This window comes from Schistocerca cancellata, chromosome 12, assembly GCF_023864275.1.
Source record: "Schistocerca cancellata isolate TAMUIC-IGC-003103 chromosome 12, iqSchCanc2.1, whole genome shotgun sequence".
In the NCBI taxonomy this organism is placed as follows: Eukaryota; Metazoa; Arthropoda; class Insecta; order Orthoptera; family Acrididae; genus Schistocerca; species Schistocerca cancellata.
In genome coordinates, this window is record NC_064637.1 from 105,204,894 (window position 1) to 105,227,248 (window position 22,355).

The 22,355-nt window shown below is 43.5% G+C and overlaps 1 protein-coding gene across 1 annotated transcript in view; it reads left to right on the top strand.

Moving 5' to 3' along the window:
* Nucleotides 1-22,355, top strand: part of LOC126109600 (alkylglycerol monooxygenase-like) — a 202,645-nt gene that overhangs the window by 174,775 nt on the left and 5,515 nt on the right. Inside the window, exons 5-8 of the mRNA XM_049914642.1 lie at nt 2,411-2,573; nt 9,711-9,862; nt 16,380-16,514; nt 20,074-20,187. Of these exons, the coding sequence (XP_049770599.1) occupies nt 2,411-2,573; nt 9,711-9,862; nt 16,380-16,514; nt 20,074-20,187 (564 nt within the window). The remainder of the gene's footprint in view (nt 1-2,410; nt 2,574-9,710; nt 9,863-16,379; nt 16,515-20,073; nt 20,188-22,355) is intronic.

The following is a 22,355-nucleotide window of genomic DNA, read 5'->3' on the forward strand; positions in this document are numbered from 1 at the left end:
TGTGGCGGAGGGCACTTTACGTGCCACTGTCATTACCTCCCTTTCCTGTTCCAGTCGCGTATGGTTCGCGGGAAGAACGACTGTCTGAAAGCCTCTGTGCGCGCTCTAATCTCTCTAATTTTACATTCGTGATCTCCTCGGGAGGTATAAGTAGGGGGAAGCAATATATTCGATACCTCATCCAGAAACGCACCCTCTCGAAACCTGGCGAGCAAGCTACACCGCGAAGCAGAGCGCCTCTCTTGCAGAGTCCGCCACTTGAGTTTGTTAAACATCTCCGTAACGCTATCACGGTTACCAAATAACCCTGTGACGAAACGCGCCGCTCTTCTTTGAATCTTCTCTATCTCCTTCAACAAGAAGCGAGGTTTACAGTATAAGTAAAGGAAAGAAAGTAAGAAAATCTGGAACCGATATCTTGTCGGTAACAGCCAAAAGTCGTAGAGATTCTCAGTTCGTCCGTCCGCCGCTCGTGGTCTCGCGGTAGCGTTCTCGCTTCCCGAGCACGGGGTCCCGGGTTCGATTCCCGGCGGGGTCAGGGATTTTCACCTGCCTCGAGATGACTGGGTGTTTGTGTTGTCCTCATCATTTCATCATCATCCAAGAAAGTGGCGAAATTGGACTGAGCAAAGGTTGGGAAATTGTACGGGCGCTGATTACCACGCAGTTGAGCGCCCCACAAACCAAACATCATCATCATCATCAGATTCTCAGTTACCCGAATGGATAAAATATCTACATACATATTTGTAGACTTGGAGAAAGCTTTTGACAATGTTTACTGGAATAATCTCTTTCAAATTCTGAAGGTGGCAGGAGTAAAATACAGGGAGCGAAAGGCTGTTTACAATTTGTATAGAAGCCAGATGGCAGTTAAAAAGAGTCGAGGGTCTTGACAGGGAAGCAGTGGTTGGGAAGGGAGTGAGACAGTGTTGTAGCCTATCCACGATTTTCAACGTGTATATTGAACAAGCAGTAACGGAAACAAAAGAAAAATTCGGAGTAGGTATTAAAATCCATGGAGAAGAAATAAAAACTTTGAGGTTCGCCGATGACATTGTAATTGTGTCAGAGACAGCAAAGCACTTGGAAGAGCAGTTGAACAGAATGGATAGTGTCTTGAAACGTGTATATAAGATGAACATCAACAAAAGCAAAACGAGGATAATGGAATGTAGTCGAATTAAGTCAGGTGATGCTGAGGGAATTAAATTAGGAAATGAGACACTTAAGGTAGTAAAGGAGTTTTGCTATTTGGGGAGCAAAATAACCGATGATGGTCGAAGTAGAGAGGATATAAAATGTAGACTGGCAATGGCAAGGAAAGCGTCTCTGAAGAAGAGAAATTTGTTAACATCGAGTATAGATTTAAATGTCAGGAATTCGTTTCTGAAAGTATTCGTATGGAGTGTAGCCATGTATGGAAGTGAAACATGGGCGATAAATAGTTTGGACAAGAAGAGAATAGAAGCTTTCGAAATGTGGTGCTACAGAAGAATGCTGACGATTAGATGGGTAGATCACATAACTAATGAGGAAGTATTGAATAGGATTGGGGAGAAAAGGAGTTTGTGGCACAACTTGACAAGAAGAAGGGATCGGTTGGTAGGACATGTTCTGAGGCATCAAGGGATCACCAATTTGGTATTGGATGGCAGCGCGGAGGGTAAAAATCGTAGAGGGAGACCAAGAGATGAATACAATAAACAGATTCAGAAGGATGTAGGCTGCACTACGTATTGGGAGATGAAGAAGCTTGCACAGGATAGAGCAGCATGGAGAGCTGCATCAAACCAGTCTTAGGACTGAAGACAACAACAACAACAACAACATTACGTAAGTTTGTATGGGACCCTTAGAGCGCGATTCCTAATCGAGCGCCGGCCAGAGTGGCCGAGCGGTTCTAGGCGCTACAGTCTGTTACCGCGCGACTGCTACGGTCGCAGGTTCGAATCCTGCCTCGGGCATGGATGTGTGTGATGTCCTTAGGTTAGTTAGGTTTAAGTAGTTCTAAGTTCTAGGGGACTGATGACCTCAGATGTTAAGTCCCATAGTGCTCAGAGCCATTTGAACCATTTGAACCTAATCGAGCATGGCCAATTTTTTAATGTGGTCGTTGCAACGCTAATGGTACTTTCATAGCGAAGTGGCACCAAAACCAGCTATTTCCTTTTCTAATACCGTAAAGAGGCAAGGGGGGGGGGGGGGATTTCTCAGACACTCTGTACGTACCACAGCGATTGTGCCACGCCCATGAGTGTTGAGGAGTGATTTTGGAATATCATGGGAATCCCACGTCAAGTCTACTGGATGGGCAGGAATTTGAAGTCGGGAATTCACCTCACTAGTCACCTTACCAGAAGGGTCCCCCTCTGGGATGGGCTGTACAGTGGCCTCGTGTTGTCCACAGGTGTTCTACCTGCCGCTGGCACTGGCCATCCCGCCGTCGCACTTCCTGGTGCACCAGCAGTTCAACCTGCTGTACCAGTTCTGGATCCACACGCAGGCGGTCACCACGCTGGGCCCCCTCGAGTGGGTGCTCAACACGCCGAAGCACCACCGCGTCCACCACGGTGAGTCCGCTGCTGCCTCCCCCCTCTCCTCCCCCCCCCCCCCCACATGCGCTGAAAATCTTCTTCTATGACACCCTGATGATGTGTACCGCTTTCCCTTTCACTCCTTCGACCGACTGAAATCTTCGTTGATCCATTACGGACTGTGAGACAACGGCTGGCATGTATTTCTTGATGCAATAATTTACCAACAGCCGTATGTATTGTATAAATTTATTTTATGAACTTCTTATGTGCTACCAGTTACGGCATTACATTGATGCCATCTTCAGGCCCGACATGTCTTAGTCCTAAAATCGCTACACACGGAAGGAACCATATAACTGGATACGTGAATCAAATCAGTTATATGGCTCCTTCCGTGTATAGCGATTTTAGGACTAAGACGTGTGGGGCCTGAAGATGGCATCAATGTAATGCCGTAACTGGTAGCACATAAGAAGTTCATAAAATAAATTTATACAATACATACGGCTGTTGGTAAATTATTGCATCAAGAAAGACTGAAACCTTGTTCCTTCTAATGATGCAGATTAGACGCTGGATAACAGATATTACGGGGTGCTGGGTCAGGCGAATAAGGTGGGTGATCTAGCACTGGGATGCTGTACATCGTTAGAAACCTCTTAACAAAGAACGCGGTATCAGGTAGTGTGTCTTGATGCAGAACCCATGACTTGTTCGTCCACAATTCGAGTGGTTTCTTTTCTTATTTTCTCACCAACTTGAGCAAGAACCTCAAGGAAACCAGTGCAGATGCACAACTCCACGATTTTTTTTTTTTTAAAGAAATCATTATTGCTTTGAGTCTTGATTTGATCATTACATTTTTTCGCTGTCGGTGAAGTTGGGGCCCTCCAATGCATGGAGTCGGTGCTTAGTTTATGGACCATAAATGAAAACCCAAGATTTGTCACATGTTATCACTCTTTCCAAGAAATTAGGATCATTTTCAGTGGTATTCAAAGTGACAGTACAAGCATTTTCACTATACTCTTTTTGTCCGATAGTGAGAATTTCGGGGCTAGTTGGGCGTTCATTGTTGTCATATTTACTGGTTGTGTAAAATTTGTTTCATGCGTTCTTTGCCAGTTCTAAAATTTCAGCAATCGACGCCTGAACTACTCAAAAACTCGTGTCCGTGATAAACAGTCTTGCTCATACACTTGTAGTAAAACATAAGTTTCAGCATCAGTTTTTCCCAGTTTCATGTGAAAATTTTTCCGGCAAAACACAATAATGCCTCTTCCACAAACAAAGGTCACGGCCACACTGATTAGTACTGTTGCAAGTCACGCCACGTTCGACTAGAAGGCTTCACGCGTCACAGCTATTAGTTGTTTATCACTTAATCTGTGATAGCATCAGCCGCACCTCATGGCTTCATCGCCACGTCAGGTGTGTGTGTGTGTGTGTGTGTGTGTGTGTGTGTGTGTGTGTGTAGCCACTTTGTGGCATTCAATCCCACAGTCGCAGTAATGTACTACCTCGACAGTATATATTCAACAAATTTATGTCTGCCTAGATGTAAGGAACTACACAGTACTAGCGAACCTGGCATAGTTTCCCAATTGCTAAATATGTTTGGGAGCTGAATATCCATCCTAATCTCTTCCTCCCCCCCTTCCCCGCTCCCTCCCTCCCACCCCTCTCTCTCTCTCTCTCTCTCTCTCTCACACACACACACACACACACACACACACACACACACACACACACACACACACACACACACCTTGAGCCTTGTTGATTGTTGTTGCACATTCAGATTCTGTAATAATAAAATGATGAGCCATAAATACAACTTCACCGTTTTCTGTGAAATCCGGCAGCGAGGAGTAAAAAGAAAACTGTACATTGTTGTGTATACATTTGTATTTAAAAATATATGTAATTAGAAACAATATAGAGTATATGGGAGAACCAATTTTAGTAATGATATAAGTACCCTTCTATTGCACTTAAAACTGAGAGAAGGGAAACAAACCTCACATTTTCACAGCAGAGCACAGACCAGCATTTTCTTACTCGTAGTCGGTTTTAGAGAAAACCTGTACATAGTTGTTTCGAGACATTTGGCAACAACGTTTTCCTTTATGTATTACATATACATTTATAAATTATATATATTTCAACAAATATTATGTATCTAGGTCCGTCTGAATATTCGTCAGATTATACTATAAAAATTTGAACTTCTCGAGATTTTTGGTAACATTTGTCCTATATTACAAAAAGGTAAAGCCAAACTTTCAGGAAACATTCCTCACACACAAAGAAAGAAAATATGTTAGAGCTCATTTTATTTCTTGTCTTCAAATCACATTAATCATGGAATGGAAACACACAGCAACAGAACGTACCAGCGTGACTTCAAACACTTTGTTACAGGAAATGTTCAAAATGTCCTCCGTTAGCTAGGATACATGCATCCACCCTCCGTCGCATGGAATCCCTGATGCGCTGATGCAGCCCTGGAGAATGGCGTATTGTATCACAGCCGTCCACAATACGAGCACGAAGAGTCTCTACATTTGGTACCGGGGTTGCGTAGACAAGAGCTTTCAAATGCCCCCATAAATGAAAGTCAAGAGGGTTGAGGTCGGGAGAGCGTGGAGGCCATGGAATTGGTCCGCCTCTACCAATCCATCGGTCACCGAATCTGTTGTTGAGAAGCGTACGAACACTTCGACTGAAATGTGCAGGAGCTCCATCGTGCATGAACCACATGTTGTGTCGTACTTGTAAAGGCACATGTTCTAGCAGCACAGGTAGTGTATCCCGTATGAAATCATGATAACGTGCTCCATTGAGCGTAGGTGGAAGAACATACTGACGAAACTAAAATGAGCTCTAACATGGAAATTAAGCGTTTCCGGACACATGTCCACATAATATCTTTTCTTTATTCGTGTGTGAGGAATGTTTCCTGAAAGTTTGGCCGTACCTTTTTGTAACACCCTGTATAGCCACTTAGTGGCATTCAATCCCACAGTGGGCAGTGGCAGTAATATTCTACCTCAACAGCTTGTCTGTATATAATATTGGGTTGGTGCGTAAGTTTGTAGCGTTTCTGTTTTGCATGTTGGTATTCCGGGTACTACGGGAAAATTTATCGATTGCATTTTTTTTATTTTTGGTGCACTGTTGCTATTTGAGTTTACGCTTTGTCATTTGTAGATAGAGAGTGGAGCTGTGGACGCTAAAACATGGAGCGCCAAGTGAATAAATCCGAACATTTGCGACATATTGCTCTGTCTGAGTTCAGTAGGGGGTGAAAGCAGCAGAGGCAGTTTTGCGCTGAGTATGGGGATAATTCCACTGGGCACAGTACGGCAAGAAAATGGTTTTCTCGTTTCAAGAAGGATCATTTTGACATTAGTGACTCTCCACGTTCAGGAAGACATTTGGAATTTGATGAAAAGCGTTTAAACGCATTAATCAACAGTGATTCCGATCTGTGTATTCAAGAACTGGCAAATGTGATGAACTGTGACCGTTCCATAGTCGTCCGGCATTTGTGTTCCGTTGGGAAGGCTTAAAAGTCGGGTGTATGGGTACTGCATGCTGTAAGCCAAATCACAAAAAACTATGGGAGGCCATATATCCATCTCTGCTTATTCGACATCAACACCGACCATTCCTATCTTGTACCTTTACTGATGATGAGAAATTGTCTTTATGCTAACATAAGGAATGGCTGAGCCCAAACAAAACAAAAACTCCCCGTTCATAAATGTGCGCACATTAACAAAAGATAATGTTACGCACCAGCGACGGTGTGGTGCACTACGAAGATTTAATCATTACTGCTGACAGCTGTTGTCAACAACTGTGACGTCTTCCAAACCCAGACCAAGAACAACGACCTGGAAGACTGTGTGAAGTGATGCACTCTACGATAACGCCCACACACATTCTGCTACACTATATAGGAGCTGAGTTGGGAAGTCATTCAGCACCCACCATATTCACCTGATCTTGCGCCCTCGGATTTTCACTTTTTCCGCTCTCTATAGAGCAACCTTCGAAGAACTTCCTTTCCGGATGAAAATGCGCTTCGAACGTGGCTCGACGAGAACTCCGCCTCACACCCCTGCGGTTTCTGCTATCGCGGAATCGAATAATTTCCCCATCGTTGGCGGAATGTAGTAAATAATGATGGAGAATATATAACTACAAGCAGGTGTTGACAGATGTGAAAATTACCGAACTATCAGTTTAATAAGCCACGGCTGCAAATACTAACGCGAATTCTTTACAGACGAATGGAAAAACTGGTAGAAGCCGACCTCGGGGAAGATCAGTTTGGATGTTGGAACACGTAAGGCAATATCGACCCTACGACTTATCTTAGAAGATAGATTAAGGAAAGGCAAACCTACGTTTCTAGCATTTCTATAATTAGAGAAAGTTTTTGGCAATGTTGACTGGAATACTCTCTTTCAAATTCTAAAGATGGCAGGGGTAAAATACAGGGAGCTAAAGGCTATTTACAATTTGTACAGAAACCAGATGGCAGTTATAAAGACTCAAGGGGCATGAAAGGGAAGCAGTGGTTGCGAAGGCAGTGAGACAGGGTTGTAGCTTCTCCCCGATGTTATTCAGTCTGTCTATTGAGCAAACAGTAAATGAAACAAAAGAAAAATTAGGTATTAAAATCCATGGAGAAGAAATAAAAACTTTGAGGTTCGCCGATGACATTATAATTCTGTCAGAGACAGCAAAGGACCTGAAAGAGCAGCTGAACGGAATGGACAGTGTGTTGAAAGGAGGATATAAGATGAACATCAACAAAGGCAAAACGAGGATAATGAAATGTAGTCGAATTAAATCGGGTGGTGATGTAATTAGATTAGGAAATGAGACGCTTAAAGTAATAAATGAGTTTTGCTATTTGGGAATCAAAATAACTGTTGATGGTCGAAGTAGAGCGGCTATAAAATGTAGACTGGCAATGCAAGGAAAGCGTTTCTGAAGAAGAGAAATTTGTTAACATCGTATATGGATTTAAGTGTCAGGAAGTCGTTTCTGAGAGTATTTGCATGGAGTGTAGCCATGTATGGAAGTGAAACGTGGACGATGGTTCAAATGGCTCTGAGCACTATGGGACTTAACATCTATGGTCATCAGTCCCCTAGAACTTAGAACTACTTAAACCTAACTAACCTAAGGACATCACACAACACCCAGCCATCACGAGGCAGAGAAAATCCCTGACCCCGCCGGGAATCGAACCCGGGAACCCGGGCGTGGGAAGCGAGAACGCTACCGCACGACCACGAGATGCGGGCTACGTGGACGATAAATAGTTTGGACAAGAAGAGAATAGAAGCTTTCGAAATGTGGTGCTACAGAAGAATGCTGAAGATTAGATGGGTAGATCACATAACTAATGAGGAGGCATTGAATAGAATTGGATAGAATAGAAATTTGTGGGACAACTTGACTAGAAGGAGGAGTCGGTTGGTAGGGCATACTCTGAGGCATCGAGGGATCATCAGTTTAGTATTGAGGACAGCGTAAAGGGTAAAAATCGTAGAAGGAGACCAAGAGATGAATACGAGGTGCATTCAAGTTCTAAGGCCTCCGATTTTTTTTCTAATTAACTACTCACCCGAAATCGATAAAACTGGCGTTACTTCTCGACGTAATCGCCCTGCAGACGTACACATTTTTCACAACGCTGACGCCATGATTCCATGGCAGCGGCGAAGGCTTCTTTAGGGGTCTGTTTTTACCACTGGAAAATCGCTGAGGCAATAGCAGCACGGCTGGTGAATGTGCGGCCACGGAGAGTGTCTTTCATTGTTGGAAAAAGCCAAAAGTCACTAGGAGCCAGGTCAGGTGAGTAGGGAGCATGAGGAATCACTTCAAAGTTGTTATCACGAAGAAACTGTTACGTAACGTTAGCTCGATGTGCGGGTGCGTTGTCTTGGTGAAACAGCACCCGCGCAGCCCTTCCTGGACGTTTTTGTTGCAGTGCAGGAAGGAATTTGTTCTTCAAAACATTTTCGTAGGATGCACCTGTTACCGTAGTGCCCTTTGGAACGCAATGGGTAAGGATTACGCCCTCGCTGTCCCAGAACATGGACACCATCATTTTTTCAGCACTGGCGGTTACCCGAAATTTTTTTGGTGGTGGTGAATCTGTGTGCTTCCATTGAGCTGACTGGCGCCTTGTTTCTGGATTGAAAAATGGCATCCACGTCTCATCCATTGTCACAACCGACGAAAAGAAAGTCCCATTCGTGCTGTCGTTGCACGTCAACATTGCTCGGCAACATGCCACACAGGCAGCTGTGTGGTCATCCGTCAGCATTTGTGGCACCCACCTGGATGACACTTTTCGCATTTTCAGGTCGTCATGCTGGATTGTGTGCACAGAACCCACAGAAATGCCAACTCTGGAGGCGATCTGTTCAACAGTCATTCGGCGATCCCCCAAAACAATTCTCTCCACTTTCTCGATCATGTCACGGCTTGTGCGAGCCCGAGGTTGTTTCAGTGTGTTGTCACACTGATGTTCTGTGTTCAATAAACTGTCGCATCCACGAACGCACTTTCGACACATCCATAACTCCATCACCACATGTCTCCTTCAACTGTCGATGAATTTCAAGTGGTTTCACACCACGCAAATTCAGAAAACAAATGATTGCACGCTGTTCAAGTAAGGACAACGTCGCCATTTTAAGTACTTAAAACAGTTCTCATTCTCGCCGCTGGCGGTAAAATTCCATCTGCCGTACGGTGCTGCCATCTCTGGGACATATTGACAATGAATGCGGCCTCATTTTAAAACAATGCGCATGTTTCTATCTCTTTCCAGTCCGGAGAAAAAAAATCGGAGGCCTTAGAACTTGAATGCACCTTGTACACTAAGCAGATTCAGAAGGATGTAGGTTGCAGTAGGTACTGGGAGATGAAGTAGCTTGCATAGGATAGAGTAGCATGGAGAGCTGTATCAGACCACTATCTGGACGGAATACCACAACAACAACTGCAACTAGAGTCTATGTTATGCGTTTCTGTTGTATTTATTAAATTTATGAACAAAAAAAAAAAACGCTCCGAAGTTTTTCTCCAACGCAACCGCCTGCGCTGTGTACTGGAAGTGTGCCGATGTGCTTGCAGGTTGCAACTTGTACTGCCTGGACAAGAACTACGGCGGTTTCCTGATCGTGTGGGACCGGCTGTTCGGCACTTTCGCTGAGGAACGGAAGGGCGAGGAGATCGTCTACGGCCTCGTCTTCAACCAGCCGTCCTTCAACCCCCTCTACTTGCAGGTCAGTACCTTCCCCTCCACTCAATCATGTCGTTCCTAATTCCGTCGTGAATAGCAGCCTTCAGGAATGTGCAAAGACTCGAGTTGCACAAGTTGTAAAGTATAGGGTGTATCAAAAAGATTGATCTGACTTGGCACATCTACAGGGTGGTCGGAAATTTCCGTTACAGACTTCTAGGACTTGTAGAGAGCAGTGAGTACATCGTATTTTGAATAGGAACCCATGTCCGGAAACGTCATCCACCGAGACTACAGAGCGTCAAAGTTATAGGCGAGGGAGTCTGCAAATGTACGTATACACGGGGTGATTCCGTTACGATGTTACAGACTTTCTTGGATGATAGAGAACGATAAATGTATTATTTTGAAGTAAGGATCCCTGGACCGGAAACGAACGAGTCGAAAGTTATAAACGAAAACCGTTCTGATACCTCTGACTGTTGAATACATGTATCGTTTCTTGTGTTGCGAAGAGTGTAGGGTTGGTAACTTTAAGTGGTGGTAGTGTGGACAAAAACGAGAAAAAATGTCCGATAAACGTGGGCTCTAAAGAGCGTACCTTAACAGCTATGAACACTTGCTCAGTAGAGGAGATGTGTTTCACACGGGCGAAGATGAAAATGGTCATAGCTCCTCGGGTATGCAGTTTAGAGCCCACGTTTATCGGACATTTTTTCTCGTTTTTGTCTACACTACACCATTGAAAGTTACCAGCCCTACACTCTTCGCAACACAAGAAACGATGCATGTATTCAACAGCCAGAGGTATCAGAACGGTTTTCGTTTATAACTTTCGACTCGTTCGTTTCCGGTCCAGGGATCCTTACTTCAAAATAATACATTTATCGTTCTCCATCATCCTAGAAAGTCTGTAACATCCTCACGGAATGGCCCTGTGTATACGTACATTTGCAGACGCCCGCGGCCTTAACTTGAGGCTGTGTAGTCTCGTCGGATGACGTTTCCAGACATGGGTTGCTATTCAAATTACGATGTACTCACTGCCCTCTACAAGTCCTAGAAGTCTGTAACGGGAATTTCCGACCACCATGTATATTTCTGAAACTAATCAACATATAATATGATTTTAGGAAACTCAGTTTGTTCCCTCGCTGCAGCGAGCATGTCTTGAGTTACAGCTTCCAAGGCTGCTGTTACGCCATGTCTCAGTTTATTCATTATTGTTGGTAGCGGAGACACATAAACAGAGTCTTTTATAACCTCCACAAGAAATAATCACATACAGTCAGATCCAGTGACCTTGGAGGCTGTCATCCTCCATGTTGCCAAGAACAAAAATACAGAACAACTCCACACCTTGTTGTTTGTCATCTTAATGAAGTGCTTGCAGTAGCTGAACATTGTATGGATTCATGTGTAAACGTCGACGCAACACACGCCAGACGGACATCGGGGGAATGTTGAGCTATCGAGCTGCACGGCGAACGGATTTCTGCAGACTCCTTGTGAAACCATGGCAACTGCATTCGACGACTGTGTCAGACAACCGCGGATGGCCTGGTGATATGCCTTTACACAAAAAAAACCTGTTTCTCGGAATTGTTCATGCCATCGCCTACTGCTCTTTGACCACACCTAGTATGAAAGTCACGCTGAACAGTTATTCGTGATCCGCGCTGCGCAAAAGGTAGAACACAAAACGCTTTCTGTTGTCACGACACAATTTTTACTAGAACTGGCACATTGCTGCTACCTAGCGGGTCACATGTAAAACTAGAGTGTTTACTCTTTCCAAGAGTATGTTGTTCACGCACATCTCAAATAAAAAAATACTAACGATTTTTTTTTAAATCGGATAATTCTTTTTGATATAGCCCGTATATTGCCAAGTCTTGTGCATTACATGGATTATAGATGCATCAGCTGTAGTTCAGCAACAACAAATAGATTAGAGAAGCTGGAGTAAGTGTCAGTATGAAGTTACTAGTGTCTGCATCGAAGTATGCAAAATAGACTTCAACTAACACTTTGCTGGTGGAAGTAAATGAAACGCCATTAGAACAATGCAGGAAATAAATCAAAGTCTAATTCATCTCGAAACGTTTTCGCTTCTTAAATGACTATTTATTAAAAAAGACTTAGAGCTCATTACAAAGTGCTATGCAGACACACATTTGACTAAAAAGAACCTACACCCCTTAACAGGATTTTACTTCGCCGCTTTAGCTTAACTGTGAATACGTTTCTTATCCCACAGTATAAGCTCCTTCAGAATGCCCTTCACTAAAACCTTATGAAGCTGAAAATAAAAATGCGCCTTCCATTCGACCAAGGTTCACTGAATGAGAAAATTCTAGCTGACAACTAAGCAGCATAGCCATCCTCAAGACAGATCTACAGAGATGGTATATTAACGAGATAAATTATATGTTGCAGAGACATATGAAGTTCAGCTTTATCTAGGATGGCTGAGGTGTGAATTGGGTTTTGTATTAGGGAAGGAGAGGTACTAGGACAATCTGGGCATCCGTGTTAGCTGCAGTGCCAGGGTGATGCGGTGGTTAGCGTGCTTGCCTGGTGAGCACGAGATCCAGGTTCGAACCCCAGCCTTGGAACAAGTTTATTTCATTCTGCAGCCTGTATTCATAATCATATCACTACAGAGATGAGTCTAAACAAAAAGACGGGGCAGGAAGTGTATTTGTAGATGGAAAGACTGAGCCGACAAATTTAAGCCCCCTAAAGTTCTGTCCATACTCACTGCAGCACATTTCGCGATTTTAGAGGGACTTCAATACGCAAAAGAAGAAAATGGTTCAAATGGCTCTGAGCACTATGGGACTTAAATTCTGAGGTCATCATTCACAGAACTACTTAAACCTAACTAACCTAAGGACATCACACACATCCATGCCCGAGGCAGGATTCGAACCTGCGGCCGTAGCGGTCGCACGGTTCCAGACTGTAGCGCCTAGAGCAGCTCGGTCACCCTGGCCGGCGCAAAAGAAGAAACAGTCATAATTTTATCAGTCTCGCGCTCATCACTGACGCTGTAAAAATTGTATGAAGACAGCAGTGCCAAATTTATCTAGTCTATCTATCGCATTACAGAAGCAGTGCAGAAACTTTCCCGACAAAATAAGGTGACCATCATGTTATGGGTTGAAAGTACACATAACAATAAAGGGAAATGAAAAAATAGATACTGCGGAAAAGTGAAATATGATGGAGTGCCACCCAATGATGTTCTCCACAAAATAAAGAAATAAAAAGGAGACACTATGCCGCATTGCTGCCTAAACCCTCATGATATCCTTGGTACGAAAATTGCAATTTCAGCAGAAACTTTATAGTGACAACCGCTCAACTTTGCTTCAAGCACGGGAGATTCTGGCGACACTTTGGATAGATACATCATCTTCATTAAATGCAGCAGGGAGGAAGGTACAGCGTCTATCGACCTCTGGAAATACTTTGCCTACAAACATTAAAACCATTTTAGCAACAGAAGCCACAAAAGTGTAAAAGCTACTATACGATTTATAACAGTGTGTCAAATAAGAATACATGAAGAACGAATTTTTTACTTCATAATATAGTGAATGTTAATTTATTTAGATCGTTTACTTGAGTTTAAATGAAAGTATAAGATAACTGTTGGTTTCACTGTCTGAGGCTGGCTGTACGGGTGATGCCCGAAAGCCATTAATAAATCAAAAACGAAAAAAAAAAAACAAGAAAAGAAAGACTTGTACCGGTTGAGTCACAATGAAAACAAGTCCAGGTAAACAATGTAAAACAGTTTTATTAATAAATTTATCAACGAAAAGCTCCTCATTGGAGAAAAGTTAAATACAATAGTTCGTGAAGGATCGTGATTAGCACCGAATTCACGAAAGTCCGAATTTGGGCTTTAGTGATGAACCAAACAAAATCTGATATTTATTTGGTAGCAGACAAAGATCCAGTCTAAGGTTCGCTGGGTAGGGCAATATATGAAGAGAAGTTCGGTGGCTGATACCAGAGTCCTGATCAGTCCTGATGCTGAAAATCCTTAGTGATGGCGGTGACACACTGGTATCTCCTTCAGCCGGCAGTGAGTGGCGAATTGCAAGGCATCACGGGTAGAGAATATTCCAAATGACACTCTGATGGAAGAACTCCAGATGCAGTCGGCACTTGGCCCAGAGCTTCACGGAAGACTGGTTCGAAATATATTTGCCCCACCCTAGAGAGACAGACCACTTGCAGATACTACAGGAACTATTTGCGATCACAAGGCCCACGGAAGCAAACAGGTGCTCAGGGAGTGGTGGCCTCTAGCGGCTCTCGCACTACCGCCTGCTGGCCTAGTAAATGTGCGTGACTGAAGTTCTGTCATCTGCTGATATGAAACCCCTTTTGTGTTAGGCCGCTCGCATACCACAGGCGTAAGATGAGTTGCAGGTCTGGCAGGCGAGTGGCCCATACATCACATACAGGGTGGTCCATTGACCGTTACCGGGCCAATATCTCACGAAATAAGCGTCAAACGAAAAAACTACAAAAAAAGGAAACTTGTCTAGCTTGAAGGGGAAAACCACATGGCGCTATGGTTGGCCCCCCTAGATGGCGCTGCCATAGGTCAAACGGATATCAACTGCGTTTTTTAAAATAGGAACCCCCATTTTTTATTACATATTCGTGTAGTACGTAAAGAAATATGAATGTTTTAGTTGGACCACTTTTTTCGCTTTGTGATAATGACGCTGTAATAGTCACAAACATGTCGCTCACAATTTTAGACGAACAGTTGGTAACAGATAGGTTTTTAAATTAAAATACAGAACGTAGGTACGTTTCAACATTTTGTTTCGGTTGTTCCAATGTGATACATGTACCTTTGTGAACTTATCATTTCTAAGAACGCATGCTGTTACAGCGTGATTACCTGCAAATACCACATTAATGCAGTAAATGCTAAAATGACGTCCGTCAACCTCAATGCATTTGGCAATACGTGTAACGACATTCCTCTCAACTGCGAGTAATTCGCCTTCCGTAACGTTAGCACATGCATCGACAATGCGTTGATGCATGTTGTCAGGCGTTGTTGGTGAATCACGATAGCAAATATCCTTCAACTTTCCCCACAGAAAGAAATCCGGGGACGTCAGATCCGGTGAACGTGCGGGCCACGGTATGGTGCTTCGACGACCAATCCACCTAAATATGCTATTCAATACAGCTTCAACCGCACGCGAGCTATGTGCCGGACAGCCATCGTGTCGGAAGTACATCGCCATTCTGTCATGCAGTGAAACATCTTGTAGTAACATCGATAGAACATTACGTAGGAAATCAGCATACATTGCCCCATTTAGATTGCCATCCATAAAATGGGGGCCAATTATCCTTCCTCCCACACTGCCGCACCATACATTAATCCGCCAAGGTCCCTGATGTTCCACTTGTCGCAGCCATCGTGGATTTTCCGTTGCCCAATAGTGCATATTATGCAGGTTTACGATACTGCTCTTGGTGAATGACACTTCGTCGCTAAATAGAACGCGTGCAAAAAATCTCATCGTCCCGTAATTTCTCTTGTGCCCAGTGGTAGAACTCTACACGACGTTCAAATTCGTCGCCATGCAACTCCTGATGCATAGAAATATGGTAAGGGTGCAATCGATGTTGATGTAGCATTCTCAACACTGACGTTTTTGAGATTCCCGATTCTCGCGCAATTTGTCTGCTAGTGATGTGCGGATTAGGCGCGACAGCAGCTAAAACACCTACTTGGACATCATCATTTGTTGCAGGTCGTGGTTGACGTTTCACATGTGGCTGAACACTTCCTGTTTCCTTAGATAACGTAACTATCCGGCGAACGGTCCGGGCACTTGGATGATGTCGTCCAGGATACCGAGCAGCATACATAGCACACGCCCGTTGGGCATTTTGATCACAATAGCCATACATCAACACGATATCGACCTTTTCCGAAATTGGTAAACGGTCCATTTTAAGACGGGTAATGTATCACGAAGCAAATACCGTCCGCACTGCCGGAATGTTACGTGATACCACGTACTTATACATTTGTGACTATCAAGCGCCATCAATCACAAAGCGAAAAAAGTGGTCGAACTAAAATATTCATATTTCTTTACGTACTACACGAATATGTAATAAAAAATGGGGGTTCCTATTTAAAAAAACGCAGTTGATATCCGTTTGACCTATGGCAGCGCCATCTAGCGGGCCAACCATAGCGCCATCTGGTTTCCCCCTTCGTTCTTTGTAGCTTTTTCGTTTGACGCTTATTTCGTGAGATATTTGGCCCGGTCACGATCATTGGACCACCCCGTATACTAACAACCAACTACGACTGGCGCCAATTTGCCTAAACTAATAAATATGGTACTTACTTCTAGATTACTTGAAACAAGTTTTTCTGACAACTAGCCTACACTTCAACCAAACAGGCAGAAAGATGAAATAAGATTATTTTCTGGCCGTAACACCAGTTTACCCACAGCGTCCCCTTCAAAACAGTATGCCTCTCGTGTTGGCAGGTGTTCTACAACCAGCACGTGGTGGACAAGTGGCGTGCCATGGACAACTGGTGGGACAAGCTGGCAGCCGTGTGGAAGGGGCCCAGCTGGCAACCGGGAAAACCCCGCCTGGGGCTCGACGAGGACAAGCTGGACGTAAGTGATGCCGACACAACACAAAACATTTCATTTACGTATATGAATTGAACAGCTGAGATTAAGTGCTTTTGGGATTCTTACCTTTTTTAATGCACTGTACAATAAGTTTCGTTGTCGCATAGCACGTGACTAAGTCTCTGTCTCTCTTTATGTATTTTGAGCATCTCAAATCTCTTTTTTGTGTAGTTTTAAAATACAGTATGAACATGATTTCATACTTCCGATCTCTGGTGGTCATCTGAAATTTGTGCATCTATAAGAGGGATAAGCATTTTATTAATAATTTTGTAGTACACTTTATAACAGGAACTTAATATATTTACTCCTCTGTCATCAGTACACAATGACTTATTGCCAGTTGAGTGTTCCCTTTGCACAACTACACCATCTCATCAAAAACATCCAGAAGCCTACTACTAAACAGTAATATGGAGTTTGTATAATGGTTCAAATGGCTCTGAGCACTATGGGACTTAACTTCTGAGGTAATCAGTCACCTAGAACTTAGAACTAGTTAAACCTAACTAACCTAAGGACATCACACTCATCCATGCCCGAGGCAGGATTCGAACCTGCGACCGCAGCGGTCGCACGGTTCCAGACTGCAGCGTCTAGAACCGCTCGGTCACGGAGTTTGTATACCCTTTGTCTTTAAAAGAATGGAACTGTAGAGAGACACTTTCAACGAGGTATCTGAATGTCTCTGGAGGAATGGCAGGATATTCTCCCGAAAGTGGAGGTTGTAGCCATGTTCAATGCTGGGGTCTGGACCGAAGTCAACGTTCCAGCTCATCCCAGAGCTATTCCACTGAGTTCAGGTTGGGACTCTATCTTTTTGCGGCGCTACAAATCCCTGATTTAGTCCCGTCTTGGTTATGGTTCTGATCACCCTCAGCATTGCAGATATTGGACGCTATTCATCACTGTGGGGTCCGACTTGCGGCAGGAGTCTTCTGAACTAGCCCTGTGAACAGCCTGCTTGTCGAGGCTGTAGTCCCTCCGTTACCTATCAGGCGCCAAGAACAGCTGCTGAATTATGCCATACATGTTCATAGCTTCCCTGAAAGCCCAACTACCGTATCAGTTTCGTTGGAAGGGAGCTCCACCTCCCACAGCAGTGACTTCGAACTGGGTTTACAATTGCTTCATGCCTCCAGTGTCTCTGTTCAGAACTGCAACTTCCTCCACTGCCCGCCTCTGGTCAGGGAGACATTACACTGACGCCATGGCTTGTGCCCAAATCTTGGATTTTTATCAAAGTCTTAGTCAAAAAGATTCTGTTGAACACACGATTTTTCGCCACCTATTCTTGGCTGTCCTTGAAGTATCAGAGTTTGGAAGTGATATTCACCGATGGCTCAACAGTTGGTGGATGAACAAGCTTTGCATACAGACACGCATGGTATGGTGAACTCAACTCTCTGCAAAATGGCTGCCGTGTCTTCACTGCTGAATTGATGACCATTACATTAGCCCTTAGCCACGTTTGTTCTTGTACCCTAATCTGTAGTGACCTTTAGCTGCCTTCAGGCTATAGACCAGTGCTGCTCTCCTCATCCAATGGTTAAGGCTGTCCAGGATCTTGTTTCTGATCTCCATCAAGCTGGACAGCCAGTCGTTTTCGTTTTGGCCCCCCAGTCATGTTGGGATTTTGGGAAATGAACAAGCTGGCTGGTTGGTCAAGCTGGTCACCAGGATGCAGATTCTGGAAATAGGGGTCCCAGGACTGGACCTTTGGTCGTTTATACACCATCGATTGCTGGAAGTCTGGAGCTCAGACAGGTCTGGCCTGATCTCCCCAAACAAAATGAGGACCATTAAGGAGACCACAACCACACGGCAGTCGTCCCTGCGTGCTTCTCACAGGGAATCAATTGTCCTCTGTAGACTCCACATTGGCCACACTTGGCTGACTCATGGCTATATTCTCAGATGTCAGGATCCCTCACAGCTGACGTTAGCCCTCCTGGCGGTGGTCCACTTACTCACAGACTGCCCCAATTTAGTGCTTTCAGGTGGCATCTTAATCTTACTGACACACCACCTGTGAAGCTATTAAACGACGCCAACTTGGCTGGCCTGACCTGACTTGACCTGACCTGAGCTTTTTGGACTCATGGACCACCTGAGGGATTGGTGGGGCACCCTTCGCCAGCTCCCCCCCCCCCCCTCTTCCTCACATAGATCCCTTGGTGACACTTTCTGGATGATTAATCCTGGCCTCTTCCTTTCCACCTTTCCATATATATATATATATATATATATATATATATATATATATATATATATATATATATATATATATATATCACTCATAAACTCACGTGGGAAGTATTTTATCTTATTTTTTTAAATATAATCCCCACCAGCTGAACATGTCAAATTTTTCATGCGCATTACTTCATGATCTAGTAAAATCGGTAATTTTTTCATATAGAAGGCTGTGGATTGCTGTGTTAGAGGTCATGCCCAGAAGAGGATGGGCATCAGGTTGAGGAAGTTGAAACAAAGTTTGAGAGACAAGAAACTTTATGATCATAAACGCACAAGAGGCAGGCTGACAGACAAAATGACTGATGAACTACAGCAGTATTATGGGATGGCCATTAGAGACAATACTGATTCATGGTGCAATTACCGCAATGCCCAGTTTGTACACCCATAAACATTCCATCCCGGCAGCAGTCGTGGATATCACAAAACCTATTTACAGACACCCGGAAAATCCTGATTTACTGTAGAAGTGTCTGCATGGTCAGACTCAAAATCCCGATGAGTCGTTCAGTAATCTTATATAGACTCTCTTACCAAAAACTGTTTTTGTTGGAATGAAGACACTAAAGTGGGGGTCAGTGACTCTGTTACTGCTTTTAATGATGGCAACATTGGTAGGGTGAAACTGCTACAGCATATGGGAATTAATCCTGGAGCAAACTGCATCAGAGAAATTGAACGGATGGACAAGGTTCGCATTGATGAAGCAGAGTATGCAGCACAGTTAGCCACTAAGGAGTCCTGAAGGAAGAAAAACTTCGAAAAAGATCATGAGTATGATGCAGAGTGCTTCTGAGTGACTAAAAATTTACATTTTCTGTTGCATTTTTCCCTAAATCTCAGAAACCACTTCGAGTAGAGTATTCAAATTTTCAGGGAGTAATAACATACATATCCTGAATCTACTGAACTAAAATAACAACATAATGTTAAGTATAATTAAAATTATTTAGGATAACGTACAAAAAAAGTACACAAAATTGTACACAAAATTTTAACCGTGTAGTTAAACAATTTTATTTCCGAAAGCAGTGGTTGAAATGCAATTATTGTAGTTCAGTAGACTCAGAACATACAGTTTAATGTCCTGTAAAAGTTTCATGTCACTGGCTACAGTGGTTCCTGAAATACAGGGAAGCCAAGTCACTAAATTTAACGTTGTCGGGATGGGCATTCCAACTCCCTTTGACGAATGAAGGGACTGATGACTTCGCAGTTTACTCTATTTCACTCCAAACCAACCAACCAACCAACCTAAGCAGAGTATTTTTGTTTTGTACAGATCCGCAGCCGGGAGAAGTACGACGTGCGTCTTCCACTGTGGTGCAATGCCTACCTCCTGTTGCACTTCTGCGTCGTCGTCTACGGCTTCCAGGAGCTGGCCGCTAGGCACATGGTGAGCGCCAGCACACATACAGTAGATACACCTGTGCCACCTTTTAAGTATTTAACAAAAATGATGAAGGAAAACTTTTACTGCAAGAGAGTGCACAAAATAACTCGGCCCAAAGCTGCGCATATGGCAACATAGGAGAGGGGACAATAGTAGGGTTGCGGCTCCCTCGTGAACAGCCACCGTGCGTTTGTGGACGTGCAGTTCGATAGCTGAAACTCTCACACCACATATCTCTCACGAATTGCAAGCTCCTGCTGTCGTCTACAAACAATAGTATTAACATGTTATGTCAGTATGGGCGATTTTCGAAGTCAGTAGTTTCTCACTAGAGTACTAAAAAAGAAGAGTCCTATAAAAATGATCAACAAAAGCAAATAAAGACTGACAACGCACTGCCAAAAGGAAATCTGATAAAACAAAAGGCATAAAAAATGTAGCGCAACAGACAATGTTGCTTGCTGTGATAATAATAAAGAAAAAGTTATTTATCTATATTCCAGTTACAGGCCGCAGTATTATGCACCAGGTAATTAAGTTCTGTATACGACGAGCATCTTCAAGACCCGAGTACAACCAATTTCATTGATGACTTGCGGCAAATAAATTATTGTGAACCATTTGGCATTAATGGTTCCAACATTACCAGTGCAACAAGAACTCATTTTCTTGAAAGTGGTTTGGGGAGAAAGTTGGGGCTCATAATCTTATGTAATATTTTTGCTTTGGTTTTCTGTGCTTTCCAATGTTCCTGCCATTTAGAGGAATTCACGAGCATGCATACTTTTATCATAGTTTACCTAACCTAGAGATGTATAAACGCACAAGTGATGAAAAAAAGCCGTCATTTTGTGAGAAATACGTCTCTCACATGCCTCATTCCTCATTTTTACTTCAATTTATTCCATATTGTATGAATGCATAGTGGGATTTCGATCAGTCTTCTGAACTACAGTATGAGCCCAAAGCCCTGTCATCCCCTACACACATTAACCGCTATATTACTTCTAGTAAATATTTAACCTGTAGGAACAATACGAATTACCACCAAAAAAAAGTACTCACCAGTGATGTCTTTAACTGCCCACAGTTTGCATCCCTTCATTATCTGTAATAACTTGGTGTCAGGTACTGTGACTTCTTTCGCAGCATTGCAGCAGTAATCCATTGGAATGTAGCCTCACAGGTTCATTCGAGTTATCAACAGTTGCACAACATTGCTTCACTATTAATGTTCTTGATAAAACCCCAGAGCGAGTAGTCACATGTCGAGAGATTGGGGCTTCAGACAACTGGAACTGGTAATGCAAGTGATTCACAGTTGGAAAACGTCACTAAGATATTCCTGCACCAAAATCGGCAGGCGCATCGTCTCACTGAAACCAGTGGTCCTCTGAGTCCTTGGCCTTCCAAATGGAAGATGAACAAATTGATGTTGACTGGCGGTACTATTTAAAAAAGAATTCGTCTGCCATCCAAGACAGCCTGTAACATAAAGGAGGGAATGTTGCTCTCCACCTTATCATGAAAAATATGGATTTTGTTTGACTGAAATAACGTTAAATAACCGGGAACTGCGGTAAATGGCACATTCTTGCAAAAGATCTCTTTATCACACTTCATTTTTTAACAATTTTTCGACAAAATTCTGAACACTTGTAGATCGACATGTCCCTAATTAAAGTACTATTTGGTATGTTTGTGCAAAGAATGGGGAACAACCAGTTCCACTGACCTTTTCCGTGTTAATCTCAGTGGTGAATTTTCCACAGATGTTGCTATTGCTCTGCATTGTTTCTTTCTTGTTCACGCCTCCCTCTCTCCCACTTGTCATTTTATCCTTTGCACTACCAGTAGTAACTTCTGTGTTTCAGTGGCGTGACAGGACTTTGCGTCCATCCTGTATGTACAGCCGTGTAACTTTAGAGTGCAATATGGCTTCGATCTGGTTCTGTGCATGCACGCATTTCTGAAGGAACATTACATCACACTTCCGAACAACACGGGCACTGCAATATCGTATTTATCTGCCGACTTCAGGCAAGGGACTTTCAATTAAAATGTCTCTCCTGTACAGGAATCTACATAAGGAATGTAACAGTACAGGTTGTAGAAACATAGTTGGGGTCTGGCCATGAAGTGTGCTCGGACAACCTAATGGTAAGGCGACC